Here is an 18,668-nt window from a genome sequence, read left to right on the forward strand (position 1 = left end):
CACCACCACCACCACCATCACCACCACCACCACCACCACCACCACCACCACCAACAGCAGCAGCAAAGAAGGTGGCCAGCCAAGGGCAGGGCCTGTGGCATTCTCTGAAAGGGACACATTCAGTTTCTCTGAGGTTGGACTGGACCTTCCCCCCCCCCGCCCACCCCCACAGTCCTGCTTTCTGCTCTCCTGTCCCAGCTTTCTCACCACAGCCTGAAGTCCTGCCCAGAAACAGCAAAAACACATTCTGGGCTGGTGAACCGAATGGCTCATTGGCTAAGGCTCTTGTTGCCAAGAGCCTGAGTTCAATCCCTGGGACCCACACGGTGGACAGAGTGAACAGGCTCTTTGCAAGTTGTCCTCTGAGCGCCACACACATGCTGTGGCACATGCCCACACTTACTCTCCAAATAAAAATGTAAGAACACCACAAGACCACATTCCTGAAGCCGTGCTCTCTGGGATTGGCGAGGGTTGCCTTTGCCAGTGGTAGTCAAACATATGACACTCTCAACAACTGCCTCCTAGGCTCAGTGATACCTCTGAACCCCAGCAGTTGGAATATCATAGAGGGGGATCCCCCATCTTGAGAGGCCCCAGGCCCTGTAGCAGGACCTCCAGGCCTAGTCCCCCTGCCTGGCCACTTTAGTCACTGCCCTGAGACCCAAGACGGATTGCCTGGTTCCTATAGGTCTTGTTTCCTCACCTGTGATGTGAGACCAGACCTTTCCTGCCCTATTAGATGGAACCAGTCACGCCTGAGGTCCAGGTGGCATTCCTTCAGAGAGCCATGGAAAGATGCTAGGTGGTTAGCTGGTGCCCACCTAATTGGGTTCAAAGCTTGGCTCTGTCACTTATAGAATGTGCGACTGTGGGCAGGTTCCATCAGCTGTGTGAACCTTCCCCAAGATGAGGATTGTAACAATACTTCCCAGGCAGTGCTTACGGGACCTTCTTATGGTGTCTGCTCTTGTTACACACCCCCACCCAAGGATTCTATGTGCTCTGGAGTCTGGTAACTCTTGGTGTCTAGTAAACAGAAGATCTTGCACCAGATGCTACACCCACAGAGGGCAAGGGTGTCAACACACCGTTTGTGTGGGTGGGGATGGTTTTCGTGGCTTTAGCCTAGACCATGCTGTCTCTGAGTGGGGATGGCTTTCATGGCCCTAGCCTATACCATGCTGTCTCTGGGTCTCTGCAGACATTGACGAGTGTGTGACCGGCATCCACAACTGTTCCATCAACGAGACTTGCTTCAACATCCAGGGCAGCTTCCGCTGTCTGTCCTTTGAATGCCCCGAGAACTATCGCCGCTCCGCAGACACGTAAGTCCCTGGGGCCTGCTGTCATCTGTCTGGGTTGGGCTACCTAAAGGTCCAGCTCTGGGAATGGGCAGGTGATTCACAAGCTGTTCTTAGGGTTCTCCTCTTGGGCTATAGGAACCTGCTGATTCTTGGTTCTCAGGCCCCTGAGGGCCAGTGAGACTATCAGGAGGCCACGTGTGTGACTGCAGATGAATCTTGGACTGTGGGCGTGCTGTCTTGGAGATAGGCTTCAGTTTCTTCATCTGTAACATGAATGTGTGCAGTTATGCTGACTCAGATGAGCAGGTGGCAGTGCCATCTCACAGTCTTGGCCAAAACCCAGGATTCAAGGTGATTTTCTAAGGCATCTGCATTCTGTCTAACTGAATGATGTATGGGAACAGCATGGCGTATCCTGTGTCCTATACTGGAAACTGTGCCCTTGTAATTTGTGATCATCACGGTGACATCTCTGGTGTCCCTGGGGCCTTAGGCCATGGTTCTCACAGCAACCACCATCATTTGAGTTCTGCCCAGAGAGGCTCATGTCCTTGCTTCGGGGAAAGCCCCACTCTAGAGCTCATTCCAAGAGTGTGGACTGATAACCTCTCCCACAGCACGGAAATGCTCACAGCAAGTACATGGCCCGACAGCCTGCATTTTCCACCTCTTGGCCTTGCGCTTGTCTTTGGCTCTTGGCCAGCCATTGCTCCTGCACAGGGGTCATCGTTTCTTTTCGATGATGCTTCAGACCCCGATATTCACCCCATGACCTTGGGGACAGCTCTGCTGTGGTCCTGTCCAGCTTCTGGCTTGCTCTGCCTTGGCAGCCCTGAGTTCTTTCAGACCTTGAGCTGCTTGCTTACCACTCTGCCTGCATCTCTGAGCTTATTTTTCTTCTCCTTACAAACCTATCACCTGCCTTGATGAGATGATGCTAACCTGTGATCCCAGCACTAAGAGGCAGAGGCAGGTGGGTGACCAGCTTGGGGATAGCCTGGGCTACATATTGAGACCTTGTCTCAGCAACACCCAATGCCTTGTTTCTTTCTGTGTCTGGATGAGGGGAAAAGCTACTCTCAGAGTCTGCAAATGTGTCAGATCCCTAAGAGCGCATGGGTTACGCAATAGCCCGGCTGTTGGGGCAAAGCTACCCTGAGTGACTAAGAAAGCTATGCACCCTTGGTTTGAGACTATGTTCTGTTTCCCATTATAAATACTTGGGTTTGAGGATTTCAGAAGCCAGGCTGTGGTTGCAATGGCAACTTCTAACTCCTATGCAGCCATCAGGCTGAAAGAGGAGGCTGCCCTGCTGGGGTCAGGACATACGAGTCCATGGGTAGGCAGCTTGACCTTGCTTACTGAGTTTGTTGTTAAGGTTAGCAAAAAACCAAGTGCTGGCTGGCAGACAGTATACGGGCTCCTGGGTAAACATTGATCCATGGATGCCCTACCGCTTGGGTCAGCTCCTAGGAGCACGTGCCAGACAATGAACAGAGTACACAGCATGCTGAGAGAATGAAGGGAGGCCAGCCTGGTGGAGACGGGTGGGCAAGTGGGATGGTATTGGCCAGGCTTGAATTAAGGCCACTGGGAGCTGAATTGGGCAGTGATGGAGATCTGAGAGCTGCACACACTGAAATAGTGTATCCTTGGGATTGGTGTGCCTTTCCTTCCAGTGTGGGGTTGGTGTGCCAGGTCTCGGCTGTCCTGTCCTACAGCTTCTCTATTCCCCACAAAAACAGGCCGGATGTGGACACAGGGATGAGGGAGGCAGGGACTGATGCTTCAACCCTGGGAAGATGGCTGTCTACCGGTGACACTTTCTGTCCTTGTTTGTGTATCACCAAGAGCCTTAACAGGGACTGGAGAGGAAAATGGGGGTGGGGGAGGTGGAGCCCTCTGTACTGAGGATTTGGGGGAGGTCCAAGTGAACCTCCTGGGGGATGTTTTTCTTCCAAGCCTTATGCTTGACTGACATTCTAGAAAGATCATAGCTGTGGAGTCAGGCTAACTTGGGTTTCTTGGAGCGTCTTGTCTTCAGCTATAAGATGGAATGTTGGGGTGGACTGCAGGGGTGGGTCGCTGAGAGTGGCCCCTGATTGTGGGGCACAGCCTTCCTCTGCTTCTTTTACATAGATTCTGCCCAGTGGATAGGGGCAGACATTCTAAGACACATACATCCCCGCAGTACTGTTGGGTCCTCTGCGGTTATGGTGTGTAGGTCTGGGAGGCTGGGTGGAATGGAGGAACTTGGGCTGCAGTGTAGAAATGCTGGGCTTCTGGCCTTTCTAAGTGCTCTGGCCCCGGGTCAACGTTGGCCCACCTAGGTGCAGTGGTACCAAGATGACTTGCGTGGCCAGGTCCTGATAATCAGGGATGGCAAGCCTGTCTCAGTGCTAGCCCAGTGAGCACATTGTGATGTGGTAGAGATAAGGGTGGTGGGACATTGTCCTTCTCCCCAAAGTACAAACCAGAGGACAAAATTCCTTTTGAGTGGCGTCATCAGTTTGTTCTTCTGTCCAGTCACTTGGCTCTCGGATGGGGACAGCCTGAGATAGCACGTGAAGGACTCATGGTTATGGCTTCCTGGTCGCAGCTATATAGGAATCTCTCTGGTTACAGCTTTCTCCTTTGATTGTCCCTGTTCAGTTGTAGAACAGTTGCAACACCAGTGTTGGGTGGAGGAAGGGGTGGGGCCTGAGTCTCCCATGGGAAGGTGTCACTCATTGTTCACCCCAGTTAGGGGGTGGCACACTTGAGAAGAGACTCACTTCCTGGTACATCTCGGATGAGAGACTTCTATTTTACAACTCCCTTTTCTCCTCATTAGAAACTGAGCTCTCTAAATTCCCTGATCTTTACAAAGGAGGCCAGGAGACAGAGTAAACCAGATGCCACGGCAGAATGCTTGTGACCTCAGCCTTGGTGAGGTAGAGGCAGGAAGGTCAGGAGTTCAGAATCAGCTGGGGCTCCATGAGACCGGTCTCCAAAGAGAGAAAAATGAACTGGGCTGAGGAAATGGCTCAGCAGGGAAAGCTCTCGCCATACAAGTATGATGACTGGAGTTCGGGTCGCCAGCACCCACATAGAAATGCACAGCAGCTCACCTGTAATCTCAGCATGGAGACAGAGGATTCCCCCACGCAAGGTGGCTGGGTAGACCAACTAGATTGTCATGCTCCGAGTTCCAGTGAGGTGCCCTGCTTCATAACATATGTCAGAGATCAAAGAAGACATCAGACTGCATCAGGTTCATCACCAGATGAACCGAGACATGTATGAATGCGTATACATGCACACAAACACTGCATATATATATATATATATATACACATACATACACAAAGGAGCCGATGGGCAGCTCACCTGAGGTTCCTGCTCTAGGGGGAAGCCTGTTTTAGAACGTTAGTGGGTAAGATGTGAGAATCAGTCTCTTCTACCCTCTGTACGCTCGTGCTCTCTCTCTGTCTCTCTGTCTCTCTGTCTCTGTCTGTCTCTGTCTCTGTCTCTGTCTCTCTCTCTCTCTCTCTCTCTGCCTCAGGCCCTTTCTTTCCTCATGTAGCTTCCTTCTCTCCTGTGCTGTTCCTGGCTACCCAGGAGCCTGACGAAGCAAGCTAGGACCACAAGCCACCAATGAGTCTCGTGGACACACTGAGGTCCCGACCTCTGAGTGCTTGCGACTCCTGTGTTCAGGGCTACCTCTGGCACCTGATGGGACTGGGTACATCCTTTTTCCTGTCCACAGAGTCACTCAAATGGAGTATGGTTGTGAAGCTGTTACGAGGCTGGGTAGCTTTGGATACTGAGTCTTAGGAAAGTAGCTTAAGTGAAAAGCTATGGTCACAGAGCTCAAGAGGAACCTGGCCAGGGACGACAGATGGAATTGACGTCAGCGGATGGTCACAGGGGTGGCCCTGCCGCTTTTCTCTGCACTTTTTGTCTCTCTTCCGTGGTGGCTTCTGATCATTTTCACAGAACTTGGGCTGCTGCAGTCAAAGATGTTGAAGCTGAGAATTGGGACACATTGCACTGTAATACGTATATGGGGAACGTGTGGAAGCTGTGAGCCTGCTTGCCATGCTGAGCTGGTCTGAGGTCCAGATACACACACACACACACACACACACACACACACACACACACACCGCCCTACTCTGTAATAGATTCAGTAGTGACTGCCCACCCCCATCGGGGTGATTCAGCTAACAGATTTTATTGCTGTCCCTAGTCTGACCAGTAGATTGCCACACAGTGATTGTGGTTTCTGGGATGTTTCCTTCCCTCCCCTCCCCTTCCCTCCCCTCCCCCCCCCCCCCCCCCCCCTCTCCTTTCTTCTCCTCTCCTCTCCCCTTCCCTGCCCTCTCCCCTCTTCCCCTCTCCCTTTTCTCTCCCCCTCTTCCCCTTCTACCTCCCTCCCCTCCCTTCCTTTTTTCTTCTCTCTCTCTCTCTCTCTCTCTCTCTCTCTCTCTCTCTCTCTCTCACTCTTTTTCAAGACAGGGTTTCTCCGTGTACCTCTGGCTGTCCTGGAATTCACTCTGTAGACCAGGCTGGCCTAGAACTCACAGAGATCCTCCAGCCTCTGGGACTAAAAGCCTCCACCAGCTGATGCTGATCCCTAAGATGTTTCAATAAAATTGGGCGCAGAGAAGGAAACTCAAGGTCCAAGTCTGCCTGTACAGTGACCATTTACAAAGTGCGCTGGCACTGGAGATAGAGCTGAAGCGCCACAGTGAGTCAGTGGTGGAGTCACGGCCTTGTGGGAAATGAGTGGTCTAAAAAGAGCCACCCCAGGCACCTCTTGGGAGGGCTTGGATGCTCTGATGGATGACAGTGTCATCTCTGTTGTGCTCTGGATGTGACAGTCATGGGAGCTGGATCACGGCATCATGTGTGTCTCACATTCCTTCCCTTCACATTTACTGTGCTTTTGTGGCAACTCAAGACCTAGTCTTTGGTCGGTAGAGGGCCCCACAGACAAGTGGGAAAGGCGAATTCCATGAGGGAGACTCTGGCACCACCTACTGACCAGATCCATTCAGATTGCTCTCGAAGCAGTATGTATGTGTATGTGTGTGAGTGTGTGTGATGTGTGTGTCAGTGTGTGTCTCTGCATAAATGGGTATGGTGTGTGTGTGTGTGTGTGTCTTGTCTCTGTGTGTGAGTGTGTGGTGTATGTGTGTCTGTTGTGTGTGTGTGTGTATGTGAGTGGGTGACTGTGTGTGTCTCTGTGCATGAATGGATATGATATGTGTGTGAGTGTGTGTGTTTGTCTGTCTGTGTGTGGTGTATGTGTGTCTGATGTGTGTCTGTGTGTGTGTATGTATGTGAGTGGGTGTGGTGTGGGTGTCTGTGTGAGTGGGTGTGGTATGTGAGTTTCTGCATGTGTGTATGTGTGTGTATGGTGTGTGCATTTCTGTGTGTCTGAGTGGGTGTAGTGTATGTGTGTCTTTGTGTCTGAGTGTGTGTGTGTATATATATATATATATATATATATATATATATATACACACTCATATATATATATATGTGAGTATGTATGGTATATGTATTTCTGTGTGTTTGAGTAGGTGTGGTGTATGTGTCTTTGTGTCTGAGTGTGTGTGTGTCTTTGTGTGTGTGTATGTGCTCTAAAGGGAAATAGGCCAACTTTGAAACCCAAACTTACTGCTTGCTGCCCTTGACATCCCAGAGGAACATAACACATGGACCCCAGCTGCCTGCCTGGCTCTTATGGCCCTCCCTTGTCCCAGTCATCAAAGGCCCTTCCTTGATAGAGAGATCTCTCTGACATGTAGAGTGCCCCCATTTGACCTGGTCCTCTGGCATCTCCAGGGACGGCTGCCTTTCAGCAGTGCCCATGATGTCTACCTTATTCCCTACTGCCAGCTCTGGACTCTCAGTGACAGGCTCTGTCTTCAGTGGGCATGGTTCTCTCCTGTCACTGGTGTTGTGGATCTTACTTGAAGGACTTCTCTTTTCTTAGAGCCAGAATGTTAACTAGTCAAGTATGTGAGAGACTTCCTAGCAGCCCTGATGAACATCCAATAAGACACAAACAGAAACGCCGTGCACAAGAAGTGTCAAATGTGTAGCAAATCCAGGACAAGACATGGAGACTTAAAAAGCCAGAGGAGGGATGTGATGCAAGACCCTGAGCGATTCCGTGACTGGAGAATCCAAACTTGGTCAAAATGGCAGACCTACCTGAGGTGGACTTGGTCAAGTCCAATGGGGCTGGCCATCTTGGCTCTGCTTCTTAAGTTCCTGTCATTCTGCCTTTAGCATGTGTTCAGGACTAGAACACGAGTCCTGTCATTTTCCTGTCAACACTCTGTCACAAGAATGTACTGTTGTCATCCTGTTGCAGGACGTTAGAGGCTATAATTAGATGCTACTAAGAGAACTTATTCTCACTCTAGCACAGGAAATCAGTTCCTGTGACAGGAAATTAGTACACGTCTCCATTCTGTAACAAGAAATGAGAGCCTGTCACCATCTCTAACACACAAGAAATTAGGACCTGTCTTCATCGATACCACATACAGGAAGTTAGAGTCTATCACAGGAAGTGAGAACCTGTCTTCATCTCCACCACACAGGAAGTTCGGTGTTGTCTTCATCCTGCCACAGGAAGTTCAGTCTTGTCACAGGATATTAGAACCTGGCATTATCTCCATTTTGAGCCCCACTCTGTCTCTATGGACAGAAGCAGGGAATCAGACCAAGTGTCTAAAGCTGAATCACAGGGCTGGGGAGCAGATCTCATCCCTGAGCTTAGACTTGGCATCTTCCTTCACAATGTGGCTCTCTCTGAACCTTTTTCCTCATCTGACAAGGGGCACTCAAGCCGCCATCTTGAACACTGGTTGTGATGACGCCAATGAATGTATGGGGGATTAGCCCCACATGCAAGTATGTGGTAACAGCCGTGATGATTTCTGGGTAATCCCTGAGATCCACCCAGGAGTTTTTCGTGGCCTTGGCCACTATCTGGGTGAGACCCTTGCTGAGTGTGCCCAGGGTAGCTAGCTCTCTGCCTTGAGAAGGGGACACATCTCCCCCTGGGTATGGCTTGACCCTGGCCACCAGTACCCCTAGAGGGTGTTGCTGTACCTGACTCTGCGGCCTGGAGGTCTACAACGCCTCCCCCAGGTGAGTGAGGGTTTTCTTTGTGCTGGCTGCATCGGTCAGAGGGGTGGCAGGAGGCCCCGCCCAGAGAGCAGGAGGCCCCGCCCAGAGAGCAGGAGGCCCCGCCCAGAGAGCAGGAGGCCCCGCCTAGCGAGCCGCGCTTGCCCACACTCTGTTGTTTCTCTGCTTGCTGAGGTGGCGCTAACCCTCTTCCTGTCTCTCTGTCCACTTGTCTTTCAGCCGCTGTGAGCGCTTGCCTTGCCATGAGAACCAGGAGTGCCCCAGGCTGCCTCTGAGAATAACCTACTACCACCTCTCTTTTCCCACCAACATCCAAGTGCCCGCGGTGGTTTTCCGCATGGGCCCTTCCAGTGCTGTCCCTGGGGACAGCATGCAGCTGGCCATCACCGCTGGCAATGAGGAGGGCTTTTTCACCACTCGAAAGGTGAGCCACCACAGTGGGGTGGTGGCCCTCACCAAACCCATCCCTGAGCCCAGGGACTTGCTCCTGACCGTCAAGATGGATCTTTATCGCCACGGCACAGTCAGCTCCTTTGTGGCCAAGCTTTTCATCTTTGTGTCTGCAGAGCTCTGAGTGCTTGCTTGAGCCCTGGGCACTCCCTCTTATTGCTTTCCCACCCTTGGGGTTCTAATAAACTCTCAGCAGCCATCCCAAGAGCATGCCTCTTGTACCTTGGTTTTATTTGGCGTGGACAGGGGCCTCTCTGCTTTCTCTCTCCCCGGGGTTAAGCTGAGCCCCTTCTAGAATTGGTTTCCCTACCGTGTGACTGGGGAATAACTTTCGTATGGTCTAGGTACCTGAGAACCATAGCAACAGAGTTCATCATTGCATTATCAGACAGCCGAGGCAAGGGAAGAATGAGGCGAGGCTGGGTCTATCCCTATGAACGATCTCTTCCTGTTGTATAAACTCTAAAGAGTGGTTGTGATGGCTGAGAAGGATCCTCATTCTCAGAGATGCCCTAGTTCTGCCTCCTTCATTTTTCCAATATAGAAACACTCCCCCACACCCCCAAGAAAGGGAAGGACTTGGCTCTAATGGCTCAGCTTGTTGTAGCCAAGCTAATCTGGGGTAAAAGGCCTTCACATGTAGGATCATCAGAGCTGTTCTGGACAGACACTGAACACTGTTGATCTTTGATAAAGTGCTTGACTAGAGAAACTCATTTGCCTCTACTGATCCACCCCACCCCAATACTTTGCCGAGAAGAAGCACTATTGTGATGCTTGCTGGAACCATAACCTGTCTAACATATTTCGTATATACTTCCGGTGTGTATTGTCTTTGTGGATACTCAGAGAGAGTGTGATTTGCCCAAGATCACAGAGGTGGTCTGTGTACCCTAGGTCGACAGCTCTGCCTAGTCCATTCTGTCACAGTCCCTCCGCTGTGAACCCTGAGCCTCTTGCCCCTGGCTTCTCCTTCATGAGTCCAGCCAACCCAGCTGCCGATCTTTTGGCTTCAACTAGACTTGCCTCACAGTTTGTTCTTGGCTTAGAAGCTGGAGCATTTTGAAGAATTGGCCTAAGATCCTTCATGGCACCCACTGCATGTAGTTGCTGTCCCTATTCTATTCTATTCTATTCTATTCTATTCTTTATTTTTAAAATAACTATTTTATGTGTACGTGTGTTTTATCTGAATGCATGACTGGTAGAGGCCAGAAGAGGGTGTCAGATCCCTTGGAATTGGAGTTTCAGACCTTGTAAGTCTCTGTGTAAGTTCTGAGAACTAAAACCAGGTCCTCTGCCAAAGCAGCCGGCGGTCTTAACCACGGAACCATGGGAAAATCTCAGTGACAGTTTCAGGGGCGGGCACAACTTCATCTTAGTGTGACAGTCCAGCCTGACCTCAAATTACTCTCCCCATCACACTTCCCTGAGCCATAATGACATAATTTTATACCCTTAGCCTAAAAGCTACTTAAATCTCAGCATAAGTAGGCGTTCTTCTTCAGACTGTATTAATCCATGTTTTTATTAAGATAACAAATTACCAAAGACCTGGGTAACATCCTGAAGAAAAGATGTCTATTTAGCTTCTTATTTGGCTAAGGAGATCCAAGGTGGAGTCTACACTTGAAGGTGGCCCTTCTTGCTGGTAGAGTCCTGATGTGTCTCAGGATGTCACATGGAGCAAGATGGAGCATGTATGAGCATTTACATCTCTTGTCTTATACAGCCTTCAGAATTCAGTTGTGGGGCTCTGCATCTCATAGTAAGCATCTCATCCCAGCCTTCCTTACATCCCGTCTCTAGATACCATAGTTGCAGTGAGTGTCCACGCTCCTAATACCTCAATAAGAGTTAAATGTCAATACATTGAAGCCTTGGAGGATGCTCACCGTATCCTTTCTGTTACAGAAGCTTTGCCCAACACTCCAGGCTGTGTTCTTTCTGTCTCTTGCTTTTTTTTTTAATTTTTAATTTTTTACGGCCCAGCTCCGGCCATATTTATTTCATATAAATGTGAGTACACTGTAGCTGTCTTCAGACACACTAGAAGATGGCATTGGATATCTGTTACAGATGGTTGTGAGCCACCATGTGATTGCTGGGAATTGAACTCAGGACCTCTGGAAGAGCAGTCAGTGCTCTTAACTGCTAAGCCATCTCTCCAGACCGTCTCTTTTGCTTATAACACTATCTTTATGGTGCTTGGAACAGCCCAAGATTCCCATTTGCTTCTGTTCTTTGAATGTGTCTTTCTCATCATCTAGAAGACTCTACAAAGGCAGGGACTAGGTCTGTTTCATCTTGTGACTGTCCTGGTCTTCTGCCAAGGTTCGGGGTACACATTAGGTACTCTTGTCTATGTCTATGGAGAAAATGGAGATCATGCCATTAATACTGGCTGTCTTAGGGTTTCTATTGCTGTGAAGAGATGTCATGACCACTACAATTTTTTATAAAGGAAAGCGTTTAATCAGGGCTGGTTTACAGTTCAGAAGATAAGTCCATTATCATCATGGTAGGAATTGTGGTGGTGTGTAGGCCGACATGGTGCCTCAATCGGTGTGACAGTTCTACATCTAGATCAGCAGGCAGCTGAGAGAACGACGCCGGGCCTGGTTTGAGCTTCTGAAACCTCAGAGCCCAACTCTATTGACATACTTCCAGCACACCGACCCCAGCAAGGCCACACCTTCCAATAGTGCCACTCCCTTTGGTCCTGTGGGGACCATTTTCATTCAAACCACCACACTAGGCTTAAGTTTTTAGTCTTTCAGTGGATCTGACTGCTGGTGTTCTCTCTTAGCAGAACCTGAAGCTCTGGCACCCAGACCTTACTCTGATATGTGGGGGTCATGTTGCCTTCACGTTGCCTGTCCCCCAAAGCATGCACCAGGCTACAGCAGAGGACTCTGAAGGACTGGTCTTGTTCTCTGGTTCCTCCTTTTCTTTAGTTCTCTTTCTTTGATCGTGAAGTCTGATTCCCTTGAAGGTTGTCTGATCTGGCCCTCTGTTTATTCTCTCAGCTGTAGCTTCTGCAACCTGGCTCATTATCTTTGCTGGTGTCCTGGCCCATAGGGCAGCTTGCCCCTTCCTTGCCAATCCCTGACTATATAAGCTCCTAGCCTCCTCTGAACCCTGCCCTCCTTCTGCAAACTGCCATTCTTCCTATAGACTTAGCTCAAGGACCACCTCCTCAGTGAAGCCTTTCTTGTTTAGTTAGCACTCTCTGGCCCCGGGCATCCCTCATTAGCATTTGCCCTGGTATCTTAAAATTGTTAACTTGTTTGTTTTACACCTGCTAAGCCCCGGGCTTTTGAATGAAGGAGTAGTCTTTGTGGTTGGTTTTGGCATCTTTGAACTGTTTGGCCTGAAGAAGCAACTCATTAAGTAAGTGGGCATGTAGTTCAGACGTGCAGACAAAACAGCCATACACACAAAATAAAAATGAGGGGAAATTTAAAATGCAGAAGTGTGTGCAGAATGGACAGCCTGAGAGATGCAGGCAGTCTTTGAAGCTCTCTGCATCCTGCCCTCCCAAGACCGAGCTCAGAACAACTGGGCAGGGTGATTACAAATCCATGGGAAATAATTTACTACTAAACAAAGCAACACGGAGGCTCCATAAACCTCCCAAATACAAGTTAGGGCCTCGCTCTGCTCAGCCCTGGGGTACCCCTGGAAAGAGCAACAGGCTTATATGTAGGGAGCTCAGGAACTAGAGCCTCCTCACACCCCAGTGGTCAAGGCTTGTGGGAGCCCATGGAGGGGCTGGGTTAGGTGGGAGCCGTTCAGCCATTAGTGTGGGGACCGAGTTGTCAAGGCTTTCTCTAGTGGCAGGGTAGGGACAGCTTGTGGAAACAATAAGAAATCAACATTGACAACAGCCACTGGAAGAGGAAGGTGCCAAACCATTAGAGGCACATTAGAGAGGGTGGTAGCCCAGAGGCAACAGGCTAGGGGGCTCTAGGGCGTCAGAAAAGCAGCTATGAACTGTACTGACTTTAAAATGCCAGGAAAGTGAATTCCTCATAGACAGGCATCAGTGTGAGAGTCCATCTCTCTCTCTCTCTCTCTCTCTCTCTCTCTCACACACACACACACACACACACACACACACACACTAGGTTCTGTAGCAGAGGACTGTGAACTAGGTGACTCTGCATAGTAGGTGTGCATAATCTCCCACTATGTGTTTGCCACTCTCTGCTTCATCTGACCCAGGGCATTCCTGGAGGGGAATGGCTGTCTCTGCACAGTCTCCGGTGGCTTGCTTGCTGCCTTTGGTGTTCCTTGGCTTACAGTAATGCCCCTCCAGCTCTTCCTGTCCCATCAAACAGCATTGGCCTCCTGTGTCTTTGTCTTGTCACAGGCCTCTTTTAAAAGTCAAAACACTAAAAAGGAACAAGTTAGAAAAGAAAAAAATATATAAATAAAAAGAGAGGGCTGGAGAGATTCCTTAGCAGTTAAAAGCACTGACTGCTCTTCTAGAGGTCATGAGTTCAAATCCCAGCAACCACATGGTGGTTCACAACCTCTCTAATGAGATCTGATACCCTCTTCTGGTGTGTCTGAAGAAAACTACAGTGTATTTATAATTAATTAATTAATCAATTAATAAACAAATCTTAAATAAAAGAAAATATGAATTAAAAGAGAAAGAACATAAATGTCCTGGTTAGCACCATCAACCTGACACAGTCTAGTATCACTGGGGAAAAGTTTCAGTTGAGTAATTGTCCTTATCAGGTTAGTCTGTGATAAAGGAGGGCCTAACCCACTGTGGGCAGGACTATTCCCTAGGCAGGTGGTCCTTGGCTGTATAAGAAAAATGGCTGAACATGAGCCTGTGAGTGAACCAGCAAGTAGCATCCCCCCTGGTTCCTGCCTTGAGTTAACTTGCTCCACCCAAGTCACTTTGCGTCATGATGTTATTTATGTTCACAGTAACAAAGAAGCAAAGCACTACAAGAGGAAAGTCCTAAGGAAACGTAACAAATGCTCAAGGTATACAAAGCAAGTGCAGCCTGCAGATAAGGGCATCGGCTGAAAGTATGCAGAACAGGTCCAGCCTGCGGATAACAGGGAACTCTGAAGGAATGCAGAGAAGGTCCAGCGTGTAGACAGCAGGCATCTCAGAATCCCTGGTTCTTAGAAAACAATGTCTGTGGTAACCTAAGGGGGGGGGAAAACCAGTCAGTACTATAAGTGATAACTGAAGGGGGAAAAAAGCCACATAATTAAAAATTAAAAATAAACTTTGAAAATCCCCGTAGGAAGAACACACCACATACCAGAGATTACCTCAGAACAACCAACACAGAGATAGTCTTGTAAAATTATTGGGGGGTGAGGGAGGTGAGGAGCCTATGGATACCTAAGGAAAAAACACAAGTCACCCTCTGATGGTTAATTTTGATTAACACCTTGGTTGAATTAAGAAACACCTCTAGCATTAATGAGGTAGGTCTTTGGGGTCACGTGAGAGGCTTAACTGAGGAGGAAGCCACACCCTGAATGTGGGCGGTACCGTCTCACCCTCTGGAGTTGGAAGTAAGACAGGAGAAAGGCAGCAGAGGTCGGGCATTCCTCTTTCTCTTTCCTGATCTACCCAGATGTGTGCCAGCCGCCTTAGCTCCTGTGTCCACAGCTGGGAGTCACTCCTATTGCCAAACCTGCCCCACCTTGATGGGCTGCAGCCTCAGACCATGGGCTCAAATGCCACGCCCAACTTCCCTCAAGTTACTTCTTGTTTGATATTTGCTCCCAGCATTGAGAAAGTAATGCACGCCGCTCTCATCGAGTGGCAATTCTAGCTCGCCCAGAGAGAGTGCGTCAAAGCCATGTTTAGAAACCAATCAAATAGCATCCACCCTTAAACAGGGAAACAGCGTCATTAGGTTGTTCAAATGGAAGAACTGGCTGGTTTGGTGGAAGAGCTTGGAATGAAGGTGTCTTAAACCCATCAATCAACTGATGAGGGTCACACCCCTTTTCAGTTGGTCTTATCCCAATGATCACCCCTGTAGCTTAGACGGTGCAGAGCTAACAAGAGTCCACTCAGCCACTAGAGGGCACACTTGCGCTCCAGACCTGCTAAATTACCTCCACACTTGTGCCTAGGCAACGAGTATTTGAATGTAGGTCCCTGCATGGAATTTTTTTTGTTGTTTATTTATTTAAATAACTATTGGGGATTTTGTGTTTGTTTATTTTTTTAATCTATGAGGGGAGTTGGAGAGATGGCTCACTCACTAGCTGTACTTCAAAAGGAACCAGCTTATAACTGTAACTGCAGTTCCAGGAGCCCTCTTCTGGCTTCGGTGGGTACTGCATGGACATGGTGTATAGACATACATGCAGACAAAACACCCATAAACACAAAATTAAAATGAAGGAAAAAATTAAATAAACTAGTGGGGATTAGGTTAAGGCGACTGGTTTCAGAGAACGAGGATTTTGGAGTCTTGACGTTTGTATATTATTTTGACAAGCCACGAAGGAGCCGTGTGAGAATCAGCCATTTGAATGCCATCAGCAAATGATTTGTGTTGTCTTGGGAATTTTCACCCATTAAAGTCCAAGGTCGGGATCTGGAGTTCTGCATCTCTGACTTAAACATTTCTTTTCTTGGATAAATGTGATTTCAACTCAGGACCTTTTTTCTCTTCCTGTTTAATTTTATAGATTCTAATTTCTAACTCCATCTAGACATGCAAATCAGGTTTTTTTGCTTTTCCACTATTTTGTAAAATAAAGTAGTAAGTAAATCTTTCTAGACAGAAATCCTTCATCGAATTCACTTGTGGACTCAAGCAAATTCTGGAACAAACAAGTCCTTTGGAAGAGCTCTAAAGTGTGTGTGTGTGTGTGTGTGTGTGTGTGTGTGTGTATGAGACTGCATGTGTATGTGCATGTGTGTGCATGTATATGTGTGTGCATGTATATGTGTGTGACTGTACATGTGTGTGCACACATGTGTGTATGTGTGTGCATGTGCATGTTCGTGCATGTATATGTGTGTGACTGTGTGTGTGTGTGATCACATGCATGTGTATTCATGTGCGTATCAGAGCTTTTTTAAAGATTTGTTTTTATTTTTTATTTATTCATGTGTGTGTATACATGTGTATGTACATTTGGGTGTCTGAATAGGCCAGAAGAAAGTTGTTGGATTCCGGGGAGCTAGAGTTACAGATGTCTGTGTGTCATCCAGCATAGATCCTGGGAGCTGAACCCTGATTCTCTGGAAGAGCATCAAATACTCTTAACTCTTAAATCATCTCCACATCCCCGAATATCAGATTTTTGACAACTTTTTATGTCAGATGAAAATGAAGCGATGTATTTAGGACAATTAAGAAATGTAAGCCAGGGAATTTATACCCAGCAAAACTGACAAAGAGTGCGCACTGTTATGAACTTGCACACACTGAACAATGACTTTGGCATTACAGCTACATAACCTATTAAAGGGAAGCTGGATGCTGTCAATTGCCATATAGCTCAGACTACACAGATGTAGTATTTCTAGTTAAACTGAATAGAAGGAGAACATACTAGAGAGATTATTATGGTTGATTGGTGATGGTCATTTTAGTACTGTTACATGGGACCAGTCAAATTGGACAGTTGTGAGATTCTCAGTGTCGGTTGAATCAGGCTTGTAACGTAGAGTAAAAACTATGTCCTTGAGCCCTGGAGAAGATAAGGAGTTTATAAACTTTGTTTTGAATTATAAATATTAGTGTGAGCTTGCATTACATTTATTTCTCGTTGCATTCATTTAGAGGGGGTCAAAGGGCAACATGCAAAAGCTGGTTTTTCCCTCTTTCTGTCACCTAGGTCCCAAGGACCAAACTCAGGTCATCAGCTTTGGTAGTGAGTTTTTAGCTGGCTGAGGCATGTCATCAGCCCCTCCTTCGCTGTATGTTATGTTTTTTATGTCTGCTGGCGATGCCTGGATATAGTGGCCAGCCCTGTTGCTCTGGGCATTGTCGCTGAGTACTATGATCCTGTATCAACATTTCCCGTAGACCACAGGCAGATAAATCCTGAGCTCACTGTACTGGCTCTAGTGTACAGGAAAGCATTCTTGATGAAATTGAGTACTGTGTATTGCCTCAGCTGTGGGGGCACAAGGGACCCCAGAGCCACTTTTTTTTCACTCTGGCCAAGAAGGGAAGAAAAGTTTGAGCTTCCACAAAGGACAGCAGTGCCAGTGGACCAAACCTCATCAAACTGGATCCCATCATGAGTTCTCCCTGGCTTTATTTTTCCTACCTCAAAGTCATTTGAGGAGTAATAGAGAGCCCTGATGTTCATGATACAAACACGTGTCTGTATTCATTACTTTTCTTAAATTCCTAACAACAAGAAGCAACTTAGTGGAAGAGAGGGTGTTTGTCTCACGTTTGAGGGTACAGTCCATGCGAGTTGTGCTGGGGGCAGGTGCAGCTCCTGGTTGTGGTAGGAAAGTGAAGCAACAGGTGCGTTTCCTGGGAGTTTAGAAAACAGGACAGGAAGTGGGCCAGCCTATAAATCTCAAGCTTCTACCTATAACCCACTTCCTCTCACTGGACCTCCATCTCCCAAAGGATTCTTAACCTCTGAAAACAGTGCCACCAGCTAGGGACCAAGTGTTCCGACTTGAGAGCCTGAGGGGGAGCCTTTCAGATCCAGTGTTCATATTCATGTTTATCACGTCATATTCATATCATGGCCAACATAACACTGGCCAGTAGCAGAGTAGAATTGGACCTAGCAAATATTGAACTATATGCTTCTGGGTGACCACACAGCAGTAGCATCTATGAGATCGCTTCCAGGCACAGAAGGCCAGCCAGTGAATGAGAGGAAAGTGTCAGGCCAGCAGGGTTTTTCAAGCCCCAAGGTACAGTCAGTGGGTGGCTTGGGTTTCTGTCGCTGTGATAAACACCACGAGCAAAAGAAATCTGCGAAGAAGAGGGTTTATTTAACCTTAACAGGTTATAGTCTACCATGAAGAGAAGCCAGGGCAGGAACCCAAGGCAGGAACTGAAGCAGAGGCCATGGAGGAGTGCTGCTTATTGGCAATTATCTGTCTATCTGTCTATCTATCTATCTATCTATCTATCTATCTATCTATCTATCTATCCATCCATCCACCCATCCACCCACCCACCTACCTATCTCTATCTCCATGGCTTTCTCAGCTTGCTTTCTTATATTACCCAAGACCAGCCGTGCCTGGTGGTGCACACTTTTAATCCCAGCCCTCAAGAGGCAGAGGCAGAGGCAGGTGGCTCTCTGTGAGTTCAAGGCTGACCTAGTCTGCATACTGAGTTCTGGGACAACCAGGGCTATGTAGAGGAAACTTGTCTCAAACAAACAAACAAAACCCACAAAACATTATGTCACCCAGGACCACTTACCTAGGGGTGCTACAACCCATAGTGGGCTGAGCCCTCCCACTTGTCAATCATGTATCAAGAAAACGCCTCATAGACTTGCCTACAGGCCAATCCGGTAGCGCCATTTTCTCTATTGAGATTCCTTCTTCCCAGATGACTCTAGCTAGTGTCAAGATGACAGAAACTAACTAGGAGAATGGGTGTAGACCCTGAGCACCAACTGCTGTAGGTATCACAGAAAGACCAGAATGATCTGATGGGAGAGACTCCACCTCTGTCATCCTTCCAACCAGACTGGGCCTGTGTCTAATCCAGCACCCAACATAAAGGACATTCAGAGGACAGAGGGATGTGCTGGACCACA

At 48.2% G+C, this 18,668-nt stretch overlaps 1 protein-coding gene across 2 annotated transcripts in view; it reads left to right on the top strand.

Annotated features, from left to right (window-relative positions):
• Positions 1-18,668, top strand: part of Fbln1 (fibulin 1) — a 79,881-nt gene that overhangs the window by 37,038 nt on the left and 24,175 nt on the right. The window contains exons 14-15 of one of the 2 annotated variants that reach the window (XM_021183252.1): positions 1,205-1,328; positions 8,679-9,119. In XM_021183252.1, the coding sequence (XP_021038911.1) occupies positions 1,205-1,328; positions 8,679-9,033 (479 nt within the window). In that variant the 3' untranslated portion in view covers positions 9,034-9,119. Of the gene's footprint in view, positions 1-1,204; positions 1,329-8,678; positions 9,120-18,668 lie in introns of those variants that run through there. The other variant, XM_021183251.2, reaches the window with a different exon arrangement.

This window comes from Mus caroli, chromosome 15 (genome assembly GCF_900094665.2).
Source record: "Mus caroli chromosome 15, CAROLI_EIJ_v1.1, whole genome shotgun sequence".
Lineage (NCBI taxonomy): Eukaryota > Metazoa > Chordata > Mammalia > Rodentia > Muridae > Mus > Mus caroli.